At 44.8% G+C, this 22,780-nt stretch overlaps 1 protein-coding gene across 2 annotated transcripts in view; it reads left to right on the forward strand.

Moving 5' to 3' along the window:
- The window catches only part of LOC134358554 (zinc finger protein 609-like), a 227,307-nt gene that overhangs the window by 195,843 nt on the left and 8,684 nt on the right, over positions 1 to 22,780 (forward strand). The window contains exons 9-10 of one of the 2 annotated variants that reach the window (XM_063070914.1): positions 10,699 to 10,858; positions 12,762 to 12,852. In XM_063070914.1, the coding sequence (XP_062926984.1) occupies positions 10,699 to 10,858; positions 12,762 to 12,847 (246 nt within the window). In that variant the 3' untranslated portion in view covers positions 12,848 to 12,852. The remainder of the gene's footprint in view (positions 1 to 10,698; positions 10,859 to 12,761; positions 12,853 to 22,780) is intronic. The other variant, XM_063070913.1, reaches the window with a different exon arrangement.

Consider the following 22,780-nt stretch of genomic DNA (forward strand, 5'->3'; position numbering starts at 1 on the left):
GGGTTTAAGATATTAGCCATGATTGAATGATGGAGCAGGTACCATGGGTCGAACGGTCTGATTCTGCTCCTGTATCTTATGTTCTTATCCAGTGCAAATTAATAATTATTTCTTTCTATCTCACAAATTCTGCTGATTTTTTTCTTTCACCCATGTATTGGTTAAAAATGTTCTGTGTGCGCACTGAAGTCTGGAAATGTAATCTTTGCCCAATTTATTTACTAATGTGATGGTGGCATCTTGCTCCAAGCTCTGAGAGGAAGCCCATCTGTCTCACAGCCTCGGAAACACAGACTTTTTGGTGAAAAGGTGTTGTTGACTCAAGTTCAAATCAACAACCTCCAAAACGTTAGCAGTGATAAAGAGTAGGATGTGTTATCTCTCTCTGTGTAAAATCCACACAGCCTTTTATTTGTCAGACAATTTGTTTTTTCTTAGCCTGAATTTTCAAATGTACAGTTAATTTTTTTAAAAAAGCCAAAATCTCATCCTTGCTGTTACACTCAGCCTGTCATTAGTTCAGACTAGGGGTTCCCAATCTTTCTTATGCCATGGACCCCTACCATTACCGCCCAGGTTGAGAACCCCTGGTTTAGACCTCACTATGAAACTACAAGGTAGCTGGTTAGGGTGAGATCATTATAGCAGGTCTAAGTAAAGTGGCTAGTTAATGCTGAGGCTGTGGCGTGAAAAGATGTTGTATATAATGGGATGTTGTGTTCCTGTTAAAATGGGAGGAATACAAAACACAGCAGCAACTACTTTAGAAGCCCACCTTACCCAAGCTCCAGCAGTGCGTGGACTGTTGCATGATCATAACCTCTTCTGAGTGGTAATATTGTTAATTCAAGATTGTTTAATGTAATTTCCAATACATGAGTGTAAAGGAGAACGAAATAAGACTTACTCTGGATCTGATGCAGCACAAAAAAAAAACACAATAAGATAAAGATAGAAATATAGAAAACCTACAGCACAATACAGGACCTTCAGCCCACAAAGCTGTGCCGAACATGTCCTTACTTTAGAAATTACCTAGGGTTACCCATAGCCCTCTATTTTTCTGAGCTCCATGTACCTGTCCAGGAGTCTCTTAAGAGACCCTCTCGTATCCGCCTTCACCCCCGTCGCCAGCAGCCCATTCCACACACCCACCACTCTCTGCATAAAAAAAAACTTACCCCTGACATTTCCTTTGTACCTTCTTCCAAGCACCTTAAAACTGTGCCGTCTCGTACTAGCCTTTTCAGCCCTGGGAAAAAGCCTCTGACTATCCACACGATTAATGCCTCTCATCGTCTTGTACACCTCTATCAGGTCACCTCTCATCCTTCGTCGCTCCAAGGAAAAAAGGCGGAGTTCACTCAACCTATTCTCATAAGGCATGCTCCCCAATCCAGGCAACATCCTTGTAAATCTCCTCTGCACCCTTTCTATGGCTTCCACATCCTTCCTGCAGTGAGGCGACCAGAACTGAGGACAGTACGCCAAGTGGGGTCTGACCAGGGTCCTATATAGCTGCAACATTACCTCTTGGTCATAAACGCAATCCCACGATTGATGAAGGGCAATGCACCGTATGCCTTCTTAACCATAGTGTCAACCTGCATAGCAGCTTTGAGTGTACTATGGACTCAGACCCCAAGATCCCTCTGATCCTCCACACTGCCAAGAGCCTTACCATTAATACTGTATTCTGCCATTATATTTGACCACCAAAATGAACCACTTCACACTAATCTGGGTTGAACTCCATCTGCCACTTCTCAGCCCAGTTTTGCATCCTATCAATGTCCTGCTGTAACCTCTGACAGCCCTTCACACTATCCACCATACCTCTGTAGCCCTCCAGTAGGCCTCGGGCTCGCTCAACTCGCTTTCGTCTAGGGGAAGCAGCCTTCGGCCCTGCAAACTGGGCGATCAAGTTTGTGTGGATGCTGTGTGATGTACCCCACCCTGCCAAATAACAGACAATACACCATATATGATTAAATGATTACAATTTATAGATATTACTGGAACTATATAATTAATAGAGATAAAATATAAAAGGAAAGTGAAAGGTGCCAAACTTATGAAAGTTCAACCTCTTGGTGCACAGTTGGAGCTCTAGTAATGGTCCTTTTTTCACCATTTGATCCCCTCTGACCACCTCGACCCGCCGCCTGGGACCAACCACAGTGGTCAACCAGACGCTCCACACGAGTCTGTCTTCGTCTCCTCTCCTCGCCGAAGACCCTGGGCGTCGGACTCCCGCTCGGGGTCCATCCCGTTGGCCAGCTCACAGCATCGCATTCTCTCTCTCTCTCCCCATCGCGCCTTCTGCCCAAAAACCCATGCATCACAATAGCTTACAGACACACAAGAAAGAATAACATCTATCCCAGTTGGTTCTTTCCTTCTCTTATCAATAATATAACCCAAACAAGCTGCTAGCGAGAGAACTTTCTCAGCAGTTAACATAACAAAGAAGCCATTTTAATTAGCCTACACAGTAACATAAAAGAAGAAATCCCTTGCACCTCCAACCTTTGTGTCATCAGCAAATTTACTAACTCACCCCTCCACTTATTCATCCAGGTCATTTATAAAAATCACAAAGAGTAGGGGTCCCAGAACAGATCCCTGAGGCACACCACTGGTCACCGACCTCCACGCAGAGTATGACCCGTCTACAACCAGTCTTTGCTTTCTGTGGGCAAGCCAGTTCTGGATCCACAAAGCAATGTCCCCTTGGATCCCATGCCTCCTTACTTTCTCAATAATCCTTGCATGGGGTACTTTGTCAAATGCCTTGCTGAAATCCATATACACTACATCTACTGCTCTACCTTCATCAGTGTGGTTAGTCACATCCTCAAGAAATTCAGTCAGGCTCGTAAGGCACGACTTGCCTTTCACAAAGCCATGCTGACTATTTCTAATCATATTATGCCTCTCCAAACGTTTATAAATGCTGCCTCTCAGGATCTTCTCCATCAACTTACCAACCACTGAAGTAAGACTCACTGGTCTATAATTTCCTGGGCTATCTCTACTCCCTTTCTTGAATAAGGGAACAACATCCGTAACCCTCCAAAACACCTCCCGTCCCAATTGATGATGCAAAGATCATCACCAGATACTCAGCGATCTCCTCCCTCACCTCCCACAGTAGCCTGGGGTACATCTCGTCCGGTCCCGGTGACTTATCCAACTTGATGCTTTCCAAAAGCTCCAGCACATCCTCTTTTTTAACATCTACATGCTCAAGCTTTTCAGTCTGCTGTAAGTCATCCCTACAATCTCCAAGACCCTTTTCCATATGAATACTGAAGCAAAATACTCATTAAGTACCTCTGCTATCTCCTCCAGTTCCATACACACTTTTCCATTGTCACACTTGATTGGTCCTATTCTCTCACGTCTTATCCTCTTGCTCTTCACATCCTTGTAGAATGCCTTGGAGTTTTCCTTAATCCTGTCCGCCAAGGCCCTTTCTAAGCTCCTTCCTGCTAGCCTTATAATCTTCTAGATCTCTATCATTACCTAGTTTTTTTGAACCTTTCGTAAGCTCTTCTTTTCTTCTTGACTATAATTACAAGAGGTACACCACAGTTCCTGTGCCCTACCCTGTCTCATTGGAACGTACTTATGCAGAAATCTACACAAATATCCCCAGAACATTTACCACATTTCTTCCGTACATTTCCTTGAGAACATCTGTTCCTAATTTATGCTTCTAAGTTCCTGCCGGATAGCCTCATATTTTCCCTTACTCCAATTAAGTGCTTTCCTAACTTGTCTGTTCCTATCCCTCTCCAATGCAATGGTAAAGGAGATAGAATTGTGATCACTATCTCCAAAATATTCTCCCACTGAGAGATCTGACACCTTACCAGGTTAATTTCCCAATACCAGATCAAGTACAGCCTCTCCTCTTGTAGGCTCATCTACATATTGTGTCAAGAAACTTCCTTGAACACACCTAACTAAGTCCACCCCATCTAAACACCTTGCTGTCAGGACATGCCAATCGATATTTGGGAAATTAAAATCTCCCACCACGACGACCCTGTTATTATTACATCTTTCCAGAATCTGTGTCCCTATCTGCTCCTCGCTGTCCCCGTTACTATTGGGTGGTCTATGAAAAAACACCCAGTAGAGTTATTGATCCTTTCCTGTTTCTAACTTCCACCCACAGAGACTCCATAGACAATCCCTCCATGTCTTCCTCCTTTTCTGCAGTCATGACACTATCTCTAATCAACAGTGCCATGCCCCCACCTCTTTTGCCTCCCTCCCTGTCCTTTCTGAAACATCTAAAGCCTGGCACTTCCTTCCCCTGAGCCATCCAAGTCTCTGTAATGGCCACAACATCATAGCTCCAAGAACTGATCCATGCTCTAAGCTCATCCGCTTTATTCATAATACTCCTTGCATTAAAATAGACACATCTCAAACCATCAGTCTGAGCGCATTCCTTCTCTATCACCTGCCTATCCTTCCTCTCGCACTGTCCCCAAGCTTTCTCTATTTGTGAGCCAACCGCCTCTTCCTCTGTCTCTTTAGTTTGGTTCCCACCCCCCAGCAATCCTAGTTTAAACTCTCCCCAATATCCTTAGCAACCACCATCCACCCCCCCAGCCAGGATATTGGTCCCCCTGGGATTCAAGTGCAACCCGTTCCTTTTTGTGCAGGTCACTCCTGCCCCAAAAGAGATCCCAATGATCTAGAAACCTGAATCCAGTCCCTCAGCTCCAGTCCCTTAGCCACGCATTTATCCTCCACCTCACTCTATTCCTATACCCAGTGTCACGTGGCACAGGCAGTAATCCTGAGATGACCACCTTTGTGGTCCTGCTTCTCAACTTCCTTCCTAACTCCCTGTAGTTTGCTTCCAGGACCTCCTCCCTTTTCCTGCCTATGTTGTTGGTACCAATATGTACCACGGCCTCTGGCTGTTCTCCCTCCCACTTCAGGATATCGTGGACACAGTCAGAAACATCCCATACCCTGGCACCTGGGAGGCAAACTAACATCCGTGCTTCTTTCCTGCCTCCACAGAATCATCTATCTGACTCACTAACTATAGAGTCCCCTGTCACTGCTATCCTCTTCCTTTCCCTAACTTCCTGAGCCACAGGGCCAGACTCTGTGCCAGAGGCGCGGTGACTGTTGCTTCCCCCAGGTAGGCCGTCCCCCGCCCCAACAGTACTCAAGCAGGAGTTCTTATTGTCAAGGGGTACAGCCACAGGGGTGCTCTCTAGCCTCTGACTCCTGCCCTTCCCTCTCCTGACTGTTACCCACTTATCTGTCTCCCCAGGCTCTCCCAGTGTGACTACCTGCCTATAGCTCCTCTCTATCAGCTCCTCACTCTCCCTGACCAGACGAAGGTCATCGAACTGCATCTCCAGTTCCCTAAGAAGCTACATCTCCAGTTCCCTAAGGAGCTGCAGTCCCTAAGTCTCTCGGACTTCCCACATCTGACACCGAGCACAGAACTGGCCTCACACACATACTTTCTGTCTGTATTCTACACAGGCAACTTACCTCGCCTCGACCCTTATCGTCGAAGCCCCATTGAGCCAAAGCCTTCCTACTCTGTCTCCTTCTACTCTGTTGCCTGTTACTCTATAAAACTGCCTCCTTTTAAACTCTTCTTGCTGTTCTCACTGGCTGACCATGCGCTTGTGCAGTCGCGCCCCGATCAAACCACTGAAGAAATAACCGCAAACAACAGGAATTCTGCAGATGCTGGAAATTCAAGCAACATACATCAAAGTTGCTGGTGAACGCAGCAGGCCAAGCAGCATCTGTAGGAAGAGGTGCAGTCGACGTTTCAGGCCGAGACCCTTCGTCAGGACTAACTGAAGGAAGAGTGAGTAAGGAATTTGAAAGTGGGAGGGGGAGGGGGAGATCCAAAATGATAGGAGAAGACAGGAGGGGGAGGGATAGAGCCGAGAGCTGGACAGGTGATAGGCAAAAGGGGATACGAGAGGATCATGGGACAGGAGGTCTGAGAAGAAAGACAAGGGGGGGGTGACCCAGAGGATGGGCAAGAGGTATATTCAGAGGGACAGAGGGAGAAAAAGGAGAGTGAGAGAAAGAATGTGCATAAAAATGAGTAACAGATGGGGTACGAGGGGGAGGTGGGGCCTTAGCGGAAGTTAGAGAAGTCAATGTTCATGCCATCAGGTTGGAGGCTACCCAGACGGAATATAAGGTGTTGTTCCTCCAACCTGAGTGTGGCTTCATCTTTACAGTAGAGGAGGCCGTGGATAGACATGTCAGAATGGGAATGGGATGTGGAATTAAAATGTGTGGCCACTGGGAGATCCTGCTTTCTCTGGCGGACAGAGCGTAGATGTTCAGCAAAGCAGTCTCCCAGTCTGCGTCGGGTCTCGCCAATATATAAAAGGCCACATTGGGAGCACCGGACGCAGTATATCACCCCAGTCGACTCACAGGTGAAGTGATGCCTCACCTGGAAGGACTGTTTGGGGCCCTGAATGGTGGTAAGGGAGGAAGTGTAAGGGCATGTGTAGCGCTTACATGGATAAGTGCCAGGAGGGCGATCAGTGGGGAGGGATGGGCGGGACGAATGGACAAGGGAGTTGCGTAGGGAGCAATCCCTGCGGAATGCAGAGAGAGGGGGGGAGGGAAAGATGTGCTTAGTGGTGGGATCCCGTTGGAGGTGGTGGACGTTACGGAGAATAATATGTTGGACCCGGAGGCTGGTGGGGTGGTAGGTGAGGACCAGGGGAACCCTACTCCTAGTGGGGTGGTGGGAGGATGGAGTGAGAGCAGATGTACGTGAAATGGGGGAGATGAGTTTAAAAGCAGAGTTGATAGTGGAGGAAGGGAAGCCCCTTTCTTTCAAAAAGGAAGACATCTCCCTCGTCCTAGAATGAAAAGCCTCATCCTGAGAGCAGATGCGGTGGAGACGGAGGAATTGCGAGAAGGGGATGGCGTTTTTGCAAGAGACAGGGTGAGAAGAGGAATAGTCAAGATAGCTGTGAGAGTCAGTAGGCTTATAGTAGACATCAGTGGATAAGCTGTCTCCAGAGACAGAGACAGAAAGATCTAGAAAGGGGAGGGAGGTGTCGGAAATGGACCAGGTAAACTTGAGGGCAGGTGAAAGTTGGAGGCAAAGTTAATAAAGTCAACGAGTCCTGCATGCGTGCAGGAAGCAGCGCCAATGCAGTCGTCGATGTAGTGAAGGAAAAGTGGGGGACAGATACCAGAATAGGCACGGAACATAGATTGTTCCACAAACCCAACAAAAAGGCAGGCATAGCTAGGACCCATACGGGTGCCCATAGCTACACCTTTAGTTTGGAGGAAGTGGGAGGAGCCAAAGGAGAAATTATTAAGAGTAAGGACTAATTCCGCTAGACGGAGCAGAGTGGTGGTAGAGGGGAACACATTTTAATTCCACATCCCATTCCCATTCTGACATGTCTATCCACGGCCGCCTCTACTGTAAAGATGAAGCCACACTCAGGTTGGAAGAACAACACCTTATATTCCGTCTGGGTAGCCTCCAACCTGATGGCATGAACATCGACTTCTCTAACTTCCGCTAAGGCCCCACCTCCTCCTCGTACCCCATCTGTTACTCATTTTTATGCACACATTCTTTCTCTCACTCTCCTTTTTCTCCCTCTGTCCCTCTGAATATACCTCTTGCCATCCTCTGGGTCACCCCCCCCCACCCCGTCTTTCTTCCCGGACCTCCTGTCCCATGATCCTCTCGTATCCCTTTTGCCTATCACCTGTCCAGCTCTCGGCTCTATCCCTCCCCCTCCTGTCTTCTCCTATCATTTTGCATCTCCCCCTCCCCCTCCAGCTTTCAAATCCCTCACTCACTCTTCCTTCAGTTAGTCCTGACGAAGGGTTTCGGCCTGAAACATCGACTGCACCTCTTCCTACAGATGCTGCTTGGCCTGCTGCGTTCACCTGCAACTTTGATGTATGTTGGTTGAAGAAATAACCGTCCCCTTTTAAACTCTTCTTGCTTTTAAGCTCTTCTCAAGAGCACAATAACAAAAAAACACAATAAATATAAATACATAAGATGGCTTATATGATTGATTGTATGTGTATAAGTGACCATACTGAGCCATACTAAATCATAAATTTTATGATATGATAAAAATATTCTACTACTTTATTTGGGTATCTTTTATGTAAACTTTCAGATCTGAGAGTCAGAGAGATTTACAGCACTTAACCAGGGCCTTGGCCCATTGTCCGCCCCAGCTCATAACCTTCCATTTAAGCCAAACCTACTTTGCTCCCTTTTTCGTACACACCCCTCACTTACCGCTCACCCATACAGCAGGGCAAATTAAGGTTGTCAGTTAACCTCTTTGGGATGTGGTAGAAAGCAGATCCCCTGAAGGAAACCCGAGGGAGAAGATGTGAACTCCACAGGGACAGCACCAGAGGTGGTGATCAAGCCCAAGCTGCTCGCACTGTGAGACAACAGCTCTGCTGTTTGCTGCCCAGCTTAGGATCAGAGGTTTGAATGCAGCTGTTAATTGATCCAGTACTGTACGAACACTATCATATTCAAAACTATCCAGGCTGTATTCACTGACAACAGCGTTATTGACAATTAAGAAAGCACTTATGAAATTTTAGAATTTCAGTATTTTTAAACCATCATCTTTTGAAGAAAAATGCTGTACAGTTTCAAAATACAGGGGCCTTCGCTGTCAGCTACATTGATTCAAGAGGGAATTCATATGTCAACCTGTTCTATAGCACCATAATACCAAATGTTGTTATAATAAAAACATAAAAAGTTGCAAATGTTCAGCAGATGAAGCAGTATCTATGGAAAGTGAAATGGCAATCAGTAGTTTCAATAGTACATTTAATGTCAGAGAAATGTATACAATATATATCCTAAAATTCTTTTTCTTCACTAACATCCATGCAAACAGAGAGTGCCCCAAAGAACGAATGAGAGTTAAACGTTAGAACTCCAAAGCCCCCCCAGCTCCCCCCGACACACAAGCAGCAGTAAGGCAACACCTCCTCCGAGTACCCCAGCATGCAGCAAAGCATCAATAAAGGCACAGACTTGCAATACCCCAAAGACTACTTACTCACCCCGTATTCCGACATACCACAGGCTCTCTCCCTAATAAAGGGAAAAAGAAATGTCCCCACTTCACAGAAAGAGGGGAGACATAACAAACAACTTGCTGATTTATGATGTTAGAAGTCTGTTGCATCACGTTTTTTGAGCTCTGTGCCCAGAGAGTCGGCCCCAAGGCTCAGGTCTCTGGACACACAGCCTGCTGCTCCCGATGTTCCGTGTTCTCCCGCAGCGCCCCAGTCAGGGGTACCAGCCATGAATCAGTCCGTCTCCAGAGCTTTGAAAATCCGACACCCTGAAGATGCGCTAATCTTTCAGGCCGTGTTCTTGGGATATCAAAAAGCCACCAGTCATGAGGCCTTGAGAGCAGGTCCCATTCTCGTAAAGAATCAAATTTAAAGTGTAACTCCAGATCAGAGTCTTTAAAAGAATCTTGAAAAGGAAAAAAAAAGAGATATCAAAGATAGAAATATTTCAGAATGATGTTCTATCAAGCTCATCAACATTAAACAGTAAATCCAATTCCCCTTCTCCAATTGCTGTCAGGCCCAATGATTATTACCAGTATTTGTTTTATTTCAGGATCACAGCATCTGCAGTATTTTGCTTTTGGGTGGTCCACTATCAGAATGGTCACACAGCTGCCCAGTAAAAGGAAGCATTGTATTGCTTGCTCTCATGAAGCTGAGGTTAAAGTTTGTTATTAGCTGATCATACTACACCAGGACTGGGAGGGTTCTGATAAATGAAAATCATCTGAAAAATATTCCTGTAAATACAAATTAGAAAAGAATCAGTGCTGGTCAATTGTGAGGTGCACTGATTTCTGTTCTTTCATGTTTGGTGAGAGCTGTTGTGTAACCTTGCCTAGTGTGCAGTCTGTGGGTAGTTGGTAATATGCAATGAAGGAACTACATGATTTCAGTGCCTTCAAACATCCTTGGGTCAACACAGTGGCTTTCCCAACTAATTAATTGTGAAGCGTGCTCTCTGTTTGCAACTTGACAAGCATGGCTGCCTATTTGTAAACAGCAGGAATTCAAAAGCAGCAGCTCGGATGATTGATGAGTCGGCCTGTTTATTCAGCAGGATAGAAAGCAAACCCCCTGCTCTACTTCACATGGCTTCAAAAGTTCTTTTGTGCCCACTTTGAGAGGTGGTTCAACCTTCATTCAAACGGCAGCTCCTCTGATGGTGCAGCCCTCCCTCAATACTGCACTGGATTGTTCAGAGTAGAGCGTAACTCTGGGCTGTTCAGCCTGAGTTATGAGTGCTGAATCTTCGCTAAGTTTATTCATTTATTGAGATACAGCGAAGAGTGGGCCCTTCCAGCCCATCAAGCCATGCCACCTAGCAATCCTTCAGTTAAATTCCTGCCTAATCACAGGACAGTTTACAGTGATTAATTAACCTACCAACCGGTATGTCTTGTGGACTGTGGGAGGAAACCAGAGCACCCAGAGGAAACCCACACAGTCACAGGGAGAATGTACGAATTCCTTAAAGGCAGCGGCGGGAAATGAACCCAGGTCACCTGTACTGTGCTACCATGCCACTGTTTCTGTGTGTGATATTAAGGAGTACCATTCCTCTTTCAAATATAGACAAGCGAGAAGCCGCCTCATGAAAGGGAACGAGGAGAGCGAGATATCGATAAGGACCGGCCCCGTTCTTCCCCATCCCAGCGACAGATTGCCTCACATCACCATCTTGGAATGGGATACCCATTGCTTCCTGGGCAATATGACCTCCCGTATGCAACAGGTAGGACCAAGAAGGAGACACGATGGCCTTTAATGTGAAATCAATGGTTTTAGTGACTCTCAGACTTGTGTTCATGTGAAGTGTGGTACACACAGCTGAAAATCAATGGAGTGAGCAACTTTGCTGCATCTCCCACTTCACGTCTGCCAGGATAGAGTCCTGTACCGTGCAGTACTTCGAGGTGAAGTTCCTGAAGTAAGGATGGTGTGGGAAGAAAAGCCTTCTCATGGCACATTTATATTGTATATATTGTCAGAGAGCATAGAACATCACAGAGCAGTACAGGCCCTTCGGCCCACAATGTTGTGCTGACCTTTTCACCTATTCTTAAGATCAATCTACCCTTCCCTCTTACATAAGCTTCCATTTTTCTATCATCCATGTACCTATTAAGAGTTTCTTAACTGCCCCTAATGTATTTGCCTCTACCACCTCCCCTGGCAGGGTGTTCCACACACCCACTACTCTCTATGTAAAGAACTTAGCTCTGACATTTCCTTCCCCCATGTACTTTCCTCCAATCACCTTAAAATTATGCCCCCTTGTCATAGTTTGCTGTAATGCTATGCATTGGAATAATTTCTGTTTGTGGATTTTTGTACAATTCAAGACAAATGTGAACTGCTTTAAAATTTTATTAAAGAAAGTCAGCAGTTATGCATTTGCAAAAACTTATCCCAGTCATTTCCACAGAGAAGACAAACCTAAATAAATACAGTATTATAATCCATGACAAACTAAAGGTAGAACCAGTATCCAGTGTACACATTTCAGTGCCTGGACACCTGGGTAGAATGTGTGGCTTGGGTAATGTTCATTTCAGGATAGAAGTGAATTGATGGTGTTAAACATCTGCATTTAGCATTCTGTGTTCTTAAAGCAATGTACTGAGATATTGTCACTGGGTGAGTTGTGAACTTATTTCACTAGAATTCAGAGCTGGCAACCTGTGGCATGCACAAAACTTTTGTTGGGATGCGGGATGCAGTGCCACTGCTCAATTCTTTAAACCACACTGATAATAAAAAGATACATAATGATTATCTTTACTGCCAAATGAAGCAGCAAATGATTTTTTACAACCTGAGAACAGACATGTTTCCACAGGAAATGTCTCACACCAGTCTGGTGCCAGCTAGATGGTTACAACAACACATGACATTGGATGATGCGTCTTGAAATCCTCGCAGACCTGGTGTACATATCAGTATTTGGATAGTAAATGGTTGGGCCAGTTGGCATTGTCTTTGCTCTGCTTATGTTTTTTTTTCTTCTGTCATTTGTGAGGTAACTTATAGTAATTTTTTTGTGCCTTGCTGCCACAAAGAAGAAACAAATTTTACAATATATGTAAGTGATAATCTGATTCTGGTTCTTATTCAGAGGTAACAGAGGTAAGTATATGGTGCCTTCATTTATTTGATAATCTCTGCTCAATATTACCATGGCACACAAAAGAATTTTTAGATTATTGCCAATTTGGGCACACACTTGCAAAAATATTTGCTACTCGGGCACTAGATCCTTTCTGACACTGGTCTTTGTGAAATTCTGTTCAGGAGATCAAAAAGTTTTCGGAGAGAAATACACTGAGCTAAATTCTTTAACAACAGGAATTCTGCAGATGCTGGAAATTCAAGCAACACACATCAAAGTTGCTGGTGAAGGGTCTCGGCCTGAAATGTCGACTGTATCTCTTCCTAGAGATGCTGCCTGGCCTGCTGCGTTCACCAGCAACTTTGATGTGTGGAGCTAAATTCTTTGTTTTGTTGGACTTAGATTTTTCCTCTTACTAGCTGTTGGATGATAGTTGGGTGGTTAGTTGCTGGAGTGCTTGGGTACAGGGAGGAAATGCTCATGTCAGCCATACATTGTTCTAATCCCATGACTTTTCACTTTGCAGGCCTCTCCTCCCCAGCCATTGTTGCAAGCCAACAGGCTGCAGCACAAGCCTCAGTGTCCACACTGTTCCCACCAACCAGAAGGTGAGAATGGTAAGGGAAATATTGTATGTTTACTGAATGCATGTTGGAAAACACACTGTTGGTGAATGAGGTTGGATACTGAAAAAAACAATAGCTGAGTGGAACTATGACATGGTGGTCATAGTCATATTTGAAACGTACCTTATTAAAAAGGATTGGGTCATTGGAACTTGAGTGCAACAGTGGCATAGTTAGTAAAGCCACTGCCCCACAGTGCCAGAGACCTGGGCTCGGTACTGACCTCCAGTGCTGTCTGTGTGGAGTTTGCATGTTCTCCTTGTGACCATATGGGTTTCCTCCAGATGCTTCAGTTTCCTTCTAGATCTCAAAGTTGTGCAGGTTACTAGGTTAATTGATCATGGGAAATTGTCCTTTGTGTGTAGGTGAGTGGAAAAATCTGGGAGAAATTGATGAGAATGTGGGAAGAATAAATGGGATTAATGTATGGTTTGGTATACATTGGTGGTTGATGGTCAGTATGGATTTGGTGGGCCGAATGGCCTGTTTCAGTGCTGTGTGACTTTGTGTCTTAAAGTGTTTACAAATGGCAGGAAGGAAATATGAGAGAAGAGGTGGTGCTCTTGTCTTAAGGTAGCTTTTGTGGTTCTGGATGGAGTTGATGTCCATGAGGAGACAGTGGTTAGTTGGAATTTAGGGAACTCTCCTGCCACTTGGTGTATTCTAAAGACCACCAGGTAGGATAAGGAGATGGTAATTTCAGTTCAGATTTATTCCTCTGAGATGTGTAAGCATTGTAAAGTGGTGAAATTGGGGAACTCCAGTTACCCTAATATTTAGTGGGATTATATTAAGATAGTTTAGTATTAAGGTAAAGAAAGGGAGGGATTTTTGCGAACAAGCAATTTCCTGCATAAGTGTATTAAAGCCAATGAATAAAGAAGCATTGCTGTGTCTGGTTCTGGGCATGAGTAAGGCCAAGTGTCAAGGGGAGAGCATTGAGGCAACGGTAAAAATTATTTCATAACTGTAGGATGGAGAAAGGAACGGCCTGGAATAGAACTTGGGCATGAAAGGTGGAATGAGAGCAAATTAGGTCTGAATAAAATGGAACCAGGAGAAGACTGGCAGGTCAAATTGTATCAGTAACTTTGAGGAGTTGTAGGTACAGGCTGAGTGAGAGGGAACAAGGGCCAAGACAAAGCCAGGATTCTGTATGTGACTGAGGAGATGGAAACTGTGATGAACTAAGGAGGAAAATATGAAGCATTTTGGAGGAATAATTCAAGTGAGGCAGGGGCTGAATACAATGAACTGAGAGGTAAAAGCAAATATAAGAAAGGTACAAATATATGTCCAATGTAGCTTCCTGGTTTTGTATTCTCAGAAGCAAATATAAGAATATGAGAAGAGAAAGGAATCGGTCAATACTTTTGAGGGATGTAGGTAATAAGCTGATGGTCAGGTAGGGCCAAAAGCTGGTCTGGAGTATAATGGTTGCTTGTTTTTTTGTAACCAAGAGAGAGGATGCTGCCTAAGCCTAAGAAGTGGAGGTGGTGCAGTGATGCGTGGGGTGAAGCATTAGAGAGCCACACTTAAAACAAACGTCGCCTAACTTAGACTGATGGGAGTGGTGCTGGAGCTTGTCAGTGGACTTGTTGGACTTCAATCCTCCCTTGATGAAAGGGAGGTGCCAGAACTGTGACACTCATGGTTCAGAAGAAGTGTAAGGACATGCTCAGTAACTCTCATCCAACATGGTTTGTATCGAACATAGAACATTACATCAGAGGAACAGACCCTTCAGCCCATGATGTTATGCAAAACTAATTAAAATTAATGATCAAATGCTAATTAAATGCTAAGCTAATCCCTTCCGACACAATATCCAAAACCTTCCATTTCCTGTTGGGAAATGTGGAGATGAGTATGTGGAGAAAGTTGAGTTAATAAAAGCAGGCCAGTGAAAGAGAAGTTGTCCTTGAATTTTAGTTGGAAGTTTGAGGTAAGGATGTTGTTTATATGGACTTTTAGATGATGTTTGACAAAGTTCCACACAAAAGGCGAACAACAAAATTAAGATCCATGGAACTAAGGTAATCACAGCAAGAAAGAAAGTTAGAAGACAGTAAATAGGAAAGGAGCAGATGGACCTTTTTCTGTGTTGTATGATTCTGAGTTGGCCACTCGGCCCCTCAATCCTAGCATGCCATTCATTGTTACCATTGGGTGAAGGACAGAACACAGAGTTATAGTAAACACTTTCTTCCCCAGGCAGATGGATGGCAGTCTGTGAGTTTTCTCTGGGGCAATGCTGGAATCACTGCTTTCTAATATACCTTAATGACTCTGTAAACTAATATTTCCAGATTTGCAAATGCCACCAGATTCGGAATAGCAAGATAGTAAAAGGTTTAAGAAGGCAGAAATACATTTTCAGAAGGGCAAGCAACCAACAGATGGATTTTAATAGATGTGAAGTGATGCATTTTGGCAGAGAGGAGGAGGTGAGGCAGTATTTACTGAGTGACACAGTTCTAAAGAGTGAGGAAGCTAACTATATGAGCACGAACCTGAAAGAAGCAAAATCTGCAATGTGTAGGAGTAAGTGGGCTCAGGTGACTTAACCTAAGGTGTAGAATACAAAACCAGGAAGTTATGTTGTACATATATTTTAAAAAGGTCCTAGTTGGTTCACAACTGAGAAGTGTGTCTAGTTTTAGTCACCATGCTAAAAAAAAAAGTGACGGTTAACAGATTGCAAAAGAGTGGGTCTGTGCTGCATTAGACTAGAGAAGCTATTTACACTGGAGCAAAGGTTGGAGAATATTTGATAGAGATGTCATATTAATGTTTTTGTGGATTGCAGCCTTATTTGTGTTGTGCCAGAACCAAAGTGCAATGTCATCTGGAGACCTATACTCCTGGCAGGATTACTCTTAGAGTAAGGCCAAAGAGAAGGTACCAGACAAGATAGCATTCCAACTCTTAGTAACTCCTGGATGAAGAGAACCCGCTTCTCAATGACTACAACAGCAGAAGGGGGCTTCAACACAGGGTGATTCTCCAGTAACCATGGTGTACCCCAGCTTTCAGAGCCGGATTCATCTTTCACCAAGTCTCATAGGGTTGCTAATGTGCACTGGCCTTGCCATCAGTCTCTTTCCAAATTGCCAAGCTCTCCCCCAAAACAACAGACAAATGACTGGGTGATCTTTGGCAGTATCCAGGCACAAGTTCACACACGTGGTCTTCATAAAATGGTCAACTTGCTGTAGGAAGTGAGATAGTATAAGCACAAGATCCTGAAGATGCTGGAAATCTAGAACAACACATACAAAATGCTGGAGGAACTCTGTAGCTTAGTCAGCACCTATGGTGTGAATAAACAGTTGACGTTTCAGGGAAAGACTTTTCTTCAAGACTGAAAAGGAAGGGGGAAGACGTCAGAATAAAAAGGTGGGGGGAGGGGAAAGAGGACTAGCTAGAAAGTGATAGGTGAAGTAAGGTGGGTGTGGGAAAGGTAAAGGTCTGGAGAAGAGCGAGTCTGAAAGGAGAGGAGAGTGGATCGTAAGAGAAAGGGAAGGAGGAGGGGAAGTGATAGGTGAGGAGAAATGTTAAGAGGCCCGAGTGGGGAATAGGAGAGGAGAGAAGGGAGAGGAAAAAAAATACTGGAAGGAGAAATTGATGTTCATGCCATCAGGTTGGAGGCTACCTTGATGAAATACAAAGTGTTGCTCCTCCACCCTGAGAGTGGCCTCATCATGGCAAAAGAGGAGGCTATGGACCGACATGTTGGAATTAAAATGGTTGACTATCGGGAAATTTTGCCTTTGGCGGTTGGAGTGCACCCAAGCATTCCCCCAATTTACATTAGGTCTCACCAGTGTAGAGGAGGTCACATCGGGAGCACCGGATACAATAGACAACCTCAACGGATTCGCAAGTGAGGTGTTGCCTCACTTGGAAAGAGTGTTTGGGGCCCTGGTAGGAGGTCAATGGGCAGGTGTGGCATTTCTATCACTTGTGGGGATATAAAGGGAGATTAGCGGGGAGGGACTAACAAACAAGGGAACCATAGAGGGAGCAATTCCTGTGGAAAGTGACAAGCATGGAGTATGGCGGCTGCAGGTGTGTGTATGGGAATCCTTCTGAGGATGTCCTCCACTCTGTGTGGGGAAGTGATGAGGGAAAGTGTCCCACTCCTCCTTGGCTGGTTACCTGTCTGGGTCAGCCAGGTCACACCCAAACAACAGCCTGAAGCAAAACATCACCTTCACAAACTGGAACATTGAACTCTTGTTAAAAGTCTATGGAGATTGGATTTTCTGACCTGAGGGAGAAACATCAATCAGTGTATCAGTACATGGATACTGTTGCTTTCCGTGATGCGAGATATGCTTGGACAGCTGACTGAAAGGGCAGAGGATACACCAACTGGGGAAGAAAATCTTCACGAGGAGCATGCTCACAGCGTTGGTTTTGCCATTGAGGACACTCACTCTCCGCAGCAAGAAGTTGGGATTCTCAACTGAGTTAATAAACGTTTCTGACTCTTACATTCAAGCAAACCAAGCAACGGTCCACACTGGTACTGGTACTTTTAGTGCAACATTTGACTCAGTGGGAAACGAAAAGAATGGCTGTGTGCCAGTCTCGATCAAGTTTTCATTCCTGTTCCTGAAGAAAACAAACCTCATTCTTCTTGGATACTACAATGCAAGAATCAGGAAGGACACAGAGCTCTGGATCAGTACTGCTGGCAACATGACAAAGACACAGACAAGTTGCGTACAAACTGTTTCAAACCACCAGTACCTGCCAGTCTATGTCATCCTGAGGACCTGGGATAGTCATGGAGAGATGCAGCACAGAAACAGGCCATCAGGCCCATTGAGTCCACACTGACCATCAACCTCTCCACATTTTAACACTCACCTCCACATCTGAAAGACCTTTGCCTCACCAGATATCTGAGCTGGTGATTGCTGCACTAGTTATTGCTTCTGACAGTTCATCAAGCTCTTCTGGATGGCACCTATGCAAAGCAAAAAAAATCAAAGGACCCCACAGGTAATACGGGTTGAGCGCCCCTTATCTGAAATGCTTGGGGCTGGAATTGTTTTGAATTTCAAATTTTGGAATATCTGTATCTATATAATGAGATGCCCAAGTCCTAACACAAAATCCATATATACACAACAAAATACCTGAAGATAATTTTATATATTTTTAAATAATTTTGTGCATGAAACAATAATGTGCATATTGAACCATTAGACAGGTAAGCTATCACTGCTTCAGCCACCCAGGTGGCTGTTTGGCACTGACATCATTCCTGATTCTGATTTTATGTGCTGCCGGTAAACAGTCTTTATCTTAAATTTGTTCATCACATGTGTACTGATGCAGTTGTTCAGTGTGTTCGATTTTCATCAGCAACGATCTTGTCAAACTCATCAATGAATTTCTTTGCTTCCTGATCAGCAGATGCTTTATCATCACAATCTTTAAAAAATTAATGCAGTGTCTTTTCTTAAATTTCTGCAACCAGCCTGCTAAATATTCACAATTACCTATTTTCAGTTTTTCATGATAGCTCTTTCAATACAAAATTGAGATCTTCATTTTACATTTTTTTAAAAAACATTTTTCTATTTTTCATTAACTGCTGTTCATTAATATTTGAGGTCACTCCTCAGAACTGTTTCTGTGTTTATCACCTAGGAACCTTCAGTGAAACCTTGTGGAATTTTCCATTTGTGATGACATGTCAGTGCTCAAAAAAATTTCTGATTTCAGAGGTTTTTGGATTTTGACTTCAGATAAGGAATGCTCAGCCTGTATAACACACTGTGCTGCAGGTTCCCTGGAAATGCAAAGAACCAACGAAGTGCAGCCAAAGAAAACATTCTCTCCAGCTGATTGATATCAAAGGTGTAACACTGAGGGCGAGGGCCAGGCCCTGAGAACCACCATTCATCTTCATTCCCAAATGTCGAGGTTGAGCTGACAGAAATGTAGAGCAGTTTAAAAACAAAAGGAAAGTTGCTGTGATCAAGAAGACAACCATAAATATACCAAGCTCACCAAGTCAGGGTACAGACGTAAAAGGAGATTTGAAAAATCACTAACACTGGAGGAGTCAAAAGATGAGGGGAATCCAACAGCTTGTGAACAATTAATGAATACAGATACTCTTCAGTGTTACCAAGGCCACATATTGTTCATGTCTTATAGACGAACCCCTGGTAACCCAGGATGGCACAAGACTCTTCAAGGATAGGTTAGTCAAAGCCCAATGAAAGAGCGGGGGGGGGGGGGGGAACGTCGACTCAGACCATGAGAGCTGAGAGGTCTGCATCGGGGATTTTCATGCCTTACAAGGTGCAGATTGGAAGTCTGTGTGGGGCACCACTCCTCGCACAGACACTAGAGCAATGTGTGGTTAAGTGCCTTGCTCAAGGACACAAACACGCTGCCACAGCTGAGGCTCGAACTAGCGACCTTCAGATCACTAGACAAATGCCTTAACCACTTGGCCACGTGCCCAACACGAATGCCCAATGAAAGAACAGTTCTAATAACTCCTAGATCGTCTGCCACTGTAATGGACAGCATGAATTATCCCACAACACCCAACAAAATATTCCATCCACACATTCCCCCACTACACGCTCCCAACTTAACCTACCATATCTGTGGCAGGTCGGGCAGCATTGAGGGAGGGAAATGAACAGGTAACGTTTCGGGCTGAGACTCTTCATAGGTTGGATTTGCTGTGCCATCAGAGAGCTTAAATAAATGACAAAGCTGTGGTCTGGAGTTCTGGCAGAGATCCTTGACCCAAGAAGAGACTCTGACCAACAGGCTCCATCGCCTCAATTATAATCTGGAACCAAAAGAAATTCCTGCTGATGGAGAAATACTGGACTAAGTGTTTTGAAAAGGGAAGTCAGTGGAAGCCACTATGGCTTCTCTCTGCCCCGCTGCTGGGAAATCCCTTGTCTGAATTCTCCTGAACACAAACCTTCCCCTTTTTGAAGAAATCTTATCTCCATCACTGTGGGTTCAAGCCAGTGAGGGAAATTACCCCTGCCAGGCATATACTTGGGTGATGTTTGGGGCTTCCACTGATCACTTATGACCTATGTCCATTACCACAAGGCTTACTTTCGTCCACCAGAAGTTTGTCCACATTACACAGCTTCAGGCTAATCACATCATTTCACGGCACAAGGAGGCGAGCAAGGTATCTCCACAACCTTGGTTTTCCACTTCTCCCCATTCCACGTCAGACACCATCTCCTGTATTGAGCACAAGAGTTATCAGTCAGGCAGGTCCGTGAATGCCTGCCAAAAGTAAATGGACATCATTCATTCACTTTAAGTGAGCTGATATCCATTTTGGAACATAGGAATATGTCGAATGTTCACCGGCCTCTGGCTTCAGTTGTTGTTGTTCCTCTTCCTGCCTTGTGGCACACCACTGTTTCCATAGCGTTTGGCTTTTTTTGTTTTGCGAGGCCAAATTGCTCACTCAACACTCAACCCAGGACAGATGGAAACTATGCAAGGAGCTGGTCGGATTCGAACTGGGGACCATTCACCTTGAAATCCAGTGCTAATGCCACTACACCACTGGCTGACTATTGGCTTCAGTGCCGAGAGGTTGTGCATCAGCCAGTCCCCGGCACCCCTCACCTCACTTCACCATGTGTCACACGGAATCGGAATCTACATGTCATAGTTGATGGTTGATACTGAAACACTAGAAAACATAGAATAGTTTACACCCTGGGTGGGTTCCCCCCCACTCCCAGTAGCCAATACTGACCCAGCTGAGATCCAGTGTGTTTTCAGCATTGTGTCATCTGTGGTTCACCCTCACCGTGTGCAGTGGATGCGGTTAGCAAGGGAAGCAGCATCCATGGGGAGAGAGTTTAAGGCCACATCTTATATGTACAGTGCTGTGGGCAAAAGAAGCTTTCTCTTAAGTTAAGCTAGACAACCTCTCCTCCTCTTCTCTCACCCTGAACACCGGCGTGCCTCAAGGCTGTGTGCTGAGCCCTCTTCTGTACTCCCTTTTCACCTACGACTGCATTCCTGTACGTGGTTCTAACTCCATAATCAGGTTCGCAGACGACACCATGATGGCTGGTCTGATCAGAGGGGATGACGAGGCGGCCTACGGGGACGAGGTTCAGCACCTGGCTGCGTGGTGTGCCAACAATAATCTGGCCCTTAACACCCAGAAGACCTAGGAGATCATTGTGGACTTCAGGTATGCCGGAAGTGACACTCACGTCCCCATCTACGTAATCGGAGCTGTAGTGGAGTGTGTATCAAACTTCAAATTCCTCGGTGTGCACATTTCCAAGGATCTCACCTGGTCCCTGACCTCCTCCATCCTGATCAAAAAGGTTCAACAGCGCCTTTATTTCCTGTGGAGCATGAAGAAAGCTCACCTCTGTCCCAGGATACTGACGGAATTTTACCGCTGTACCATTGAGAGCATACTCACCAAATGCATCTCAGTGTGGTATGGCAATTGTCCTATATCGGACCGCAAAGCACTCCATCGTGTGGTGAAAACTGCCCAGCGGATTATCGGCACCCAATTGCCCACCATTGAGAACATCTACCATAAACGCTGCCTGGGCAGGGTGAAAAGCATTATCAGGGATGCATCTCAACCTAACCATGGACTTTTTACTCTCCTCCCATCCGGTAGGTGCTATAGGAGCCTCCGCTCCCGCACCAGCAGGCACAGGAAGAGCTTCTTCCCTGAGGCTGTGACGCTGCTGAACCTGTCATCACAGCGCTAAGCAGTATTGCATCAGTATTGTACTGTCTCAGTACTTTTGTATTTGCGTGCTGTAGCACTTTTTATTTGCGGTTATTTTGTAAATAACAGTATTCTTTGCATTTCTGGTCAGATGCTAACTGCATTTCATTGGCTTTGTATCTGTACTCGGCACAGTGACAATAAAGTTGAATCTTCATCTTTTTATCTTACAGCTAGGATACTTTGTATCAAAATCATTGAAAGATTTTGGAACAGGATCCTTAGTTATGCATTTGGATCCTCACATTCAAATAAGAATTACTGTCACTGCTGAGTCCATGGTTAATAAGTGCCTCCCCAACAAGTTCTCCTTTCTGCGTTCATTCAAGGCCAAAGACCCAGAGAGTTGAGAGGAAAGTGATATCGAAACGATCAAAATAACTCTGAAGAAGGTGGACTATACAATGAAAGTGGGAAGTCCAAGAATGAAGAAATCACTCTGGGGCCAACGCTTGTCTGAGAGACCGTCTTCAAAGAACTTCTTCCCTGCTAGGTAACCCAACCAAGCAGAATGAGAAACCAAATGGAAAAAGAACAACAGTGAACCTGACAAAGACTCATAGGCTACCACAGGGCACACAAGCATCCCCTTTCTAGTCAATATGGATGAGAACCGTGTTCGTTTCTTGTGTGTTTTTCTAGCTGACAAGATGAGTTTATATAGGACAGGTACAGGTAGAGGGAAGCTGCTCCTTTTATGGTACCAGTCACACAGACCAAAAATGAAGAGCAAAAGGCTCAGAATGGAGAAGAAAAGAATATCCCCATTCTCGTTGGCTGGTGAAGGCAGAGTTGGCTAGAGTTTTTTTCCTGAGGGAGGAGAGTTAATGGAGCTATAATGGGTTGAGCAGAGAAATGGGAATGACTGCTGTCGTACAAAGGGTCAGTGAAGATGCAATAGGCTAAATACCTTCCTCCTAAGGTATAACAGCTCTACAATCGCTTTATCGTGAAGTCTTGTTGAATTTACTTCATCACCAGGAGTAACAGAGAGCTGGAAAATGAGAACCAATTTAAATTCCTATGTGTCTGTTTTATTTTAAACTTTCTCACAAAAGGAGATGTCATTTCACATGAAGTGTGAGGATGTGGAGAGAGTGGTTGGTGTAGTTACACTTACCCTTGACACAG

The sequence above is a fragment of the Mobula hypostoma genome, chromosome 18 (assembly GCF_963921235.1).
Source record: "Mobula hypostoma chromosome 18, sMobHyp1.1, whole genome shotgun sequence".
Classification (NCBI taxonomy): Eukaryota; Metazoa; Chordata; class Chondrichthyes; order Myliobatiformes; family Myliobatidae; genus Mobula; species Mobula hypostoma.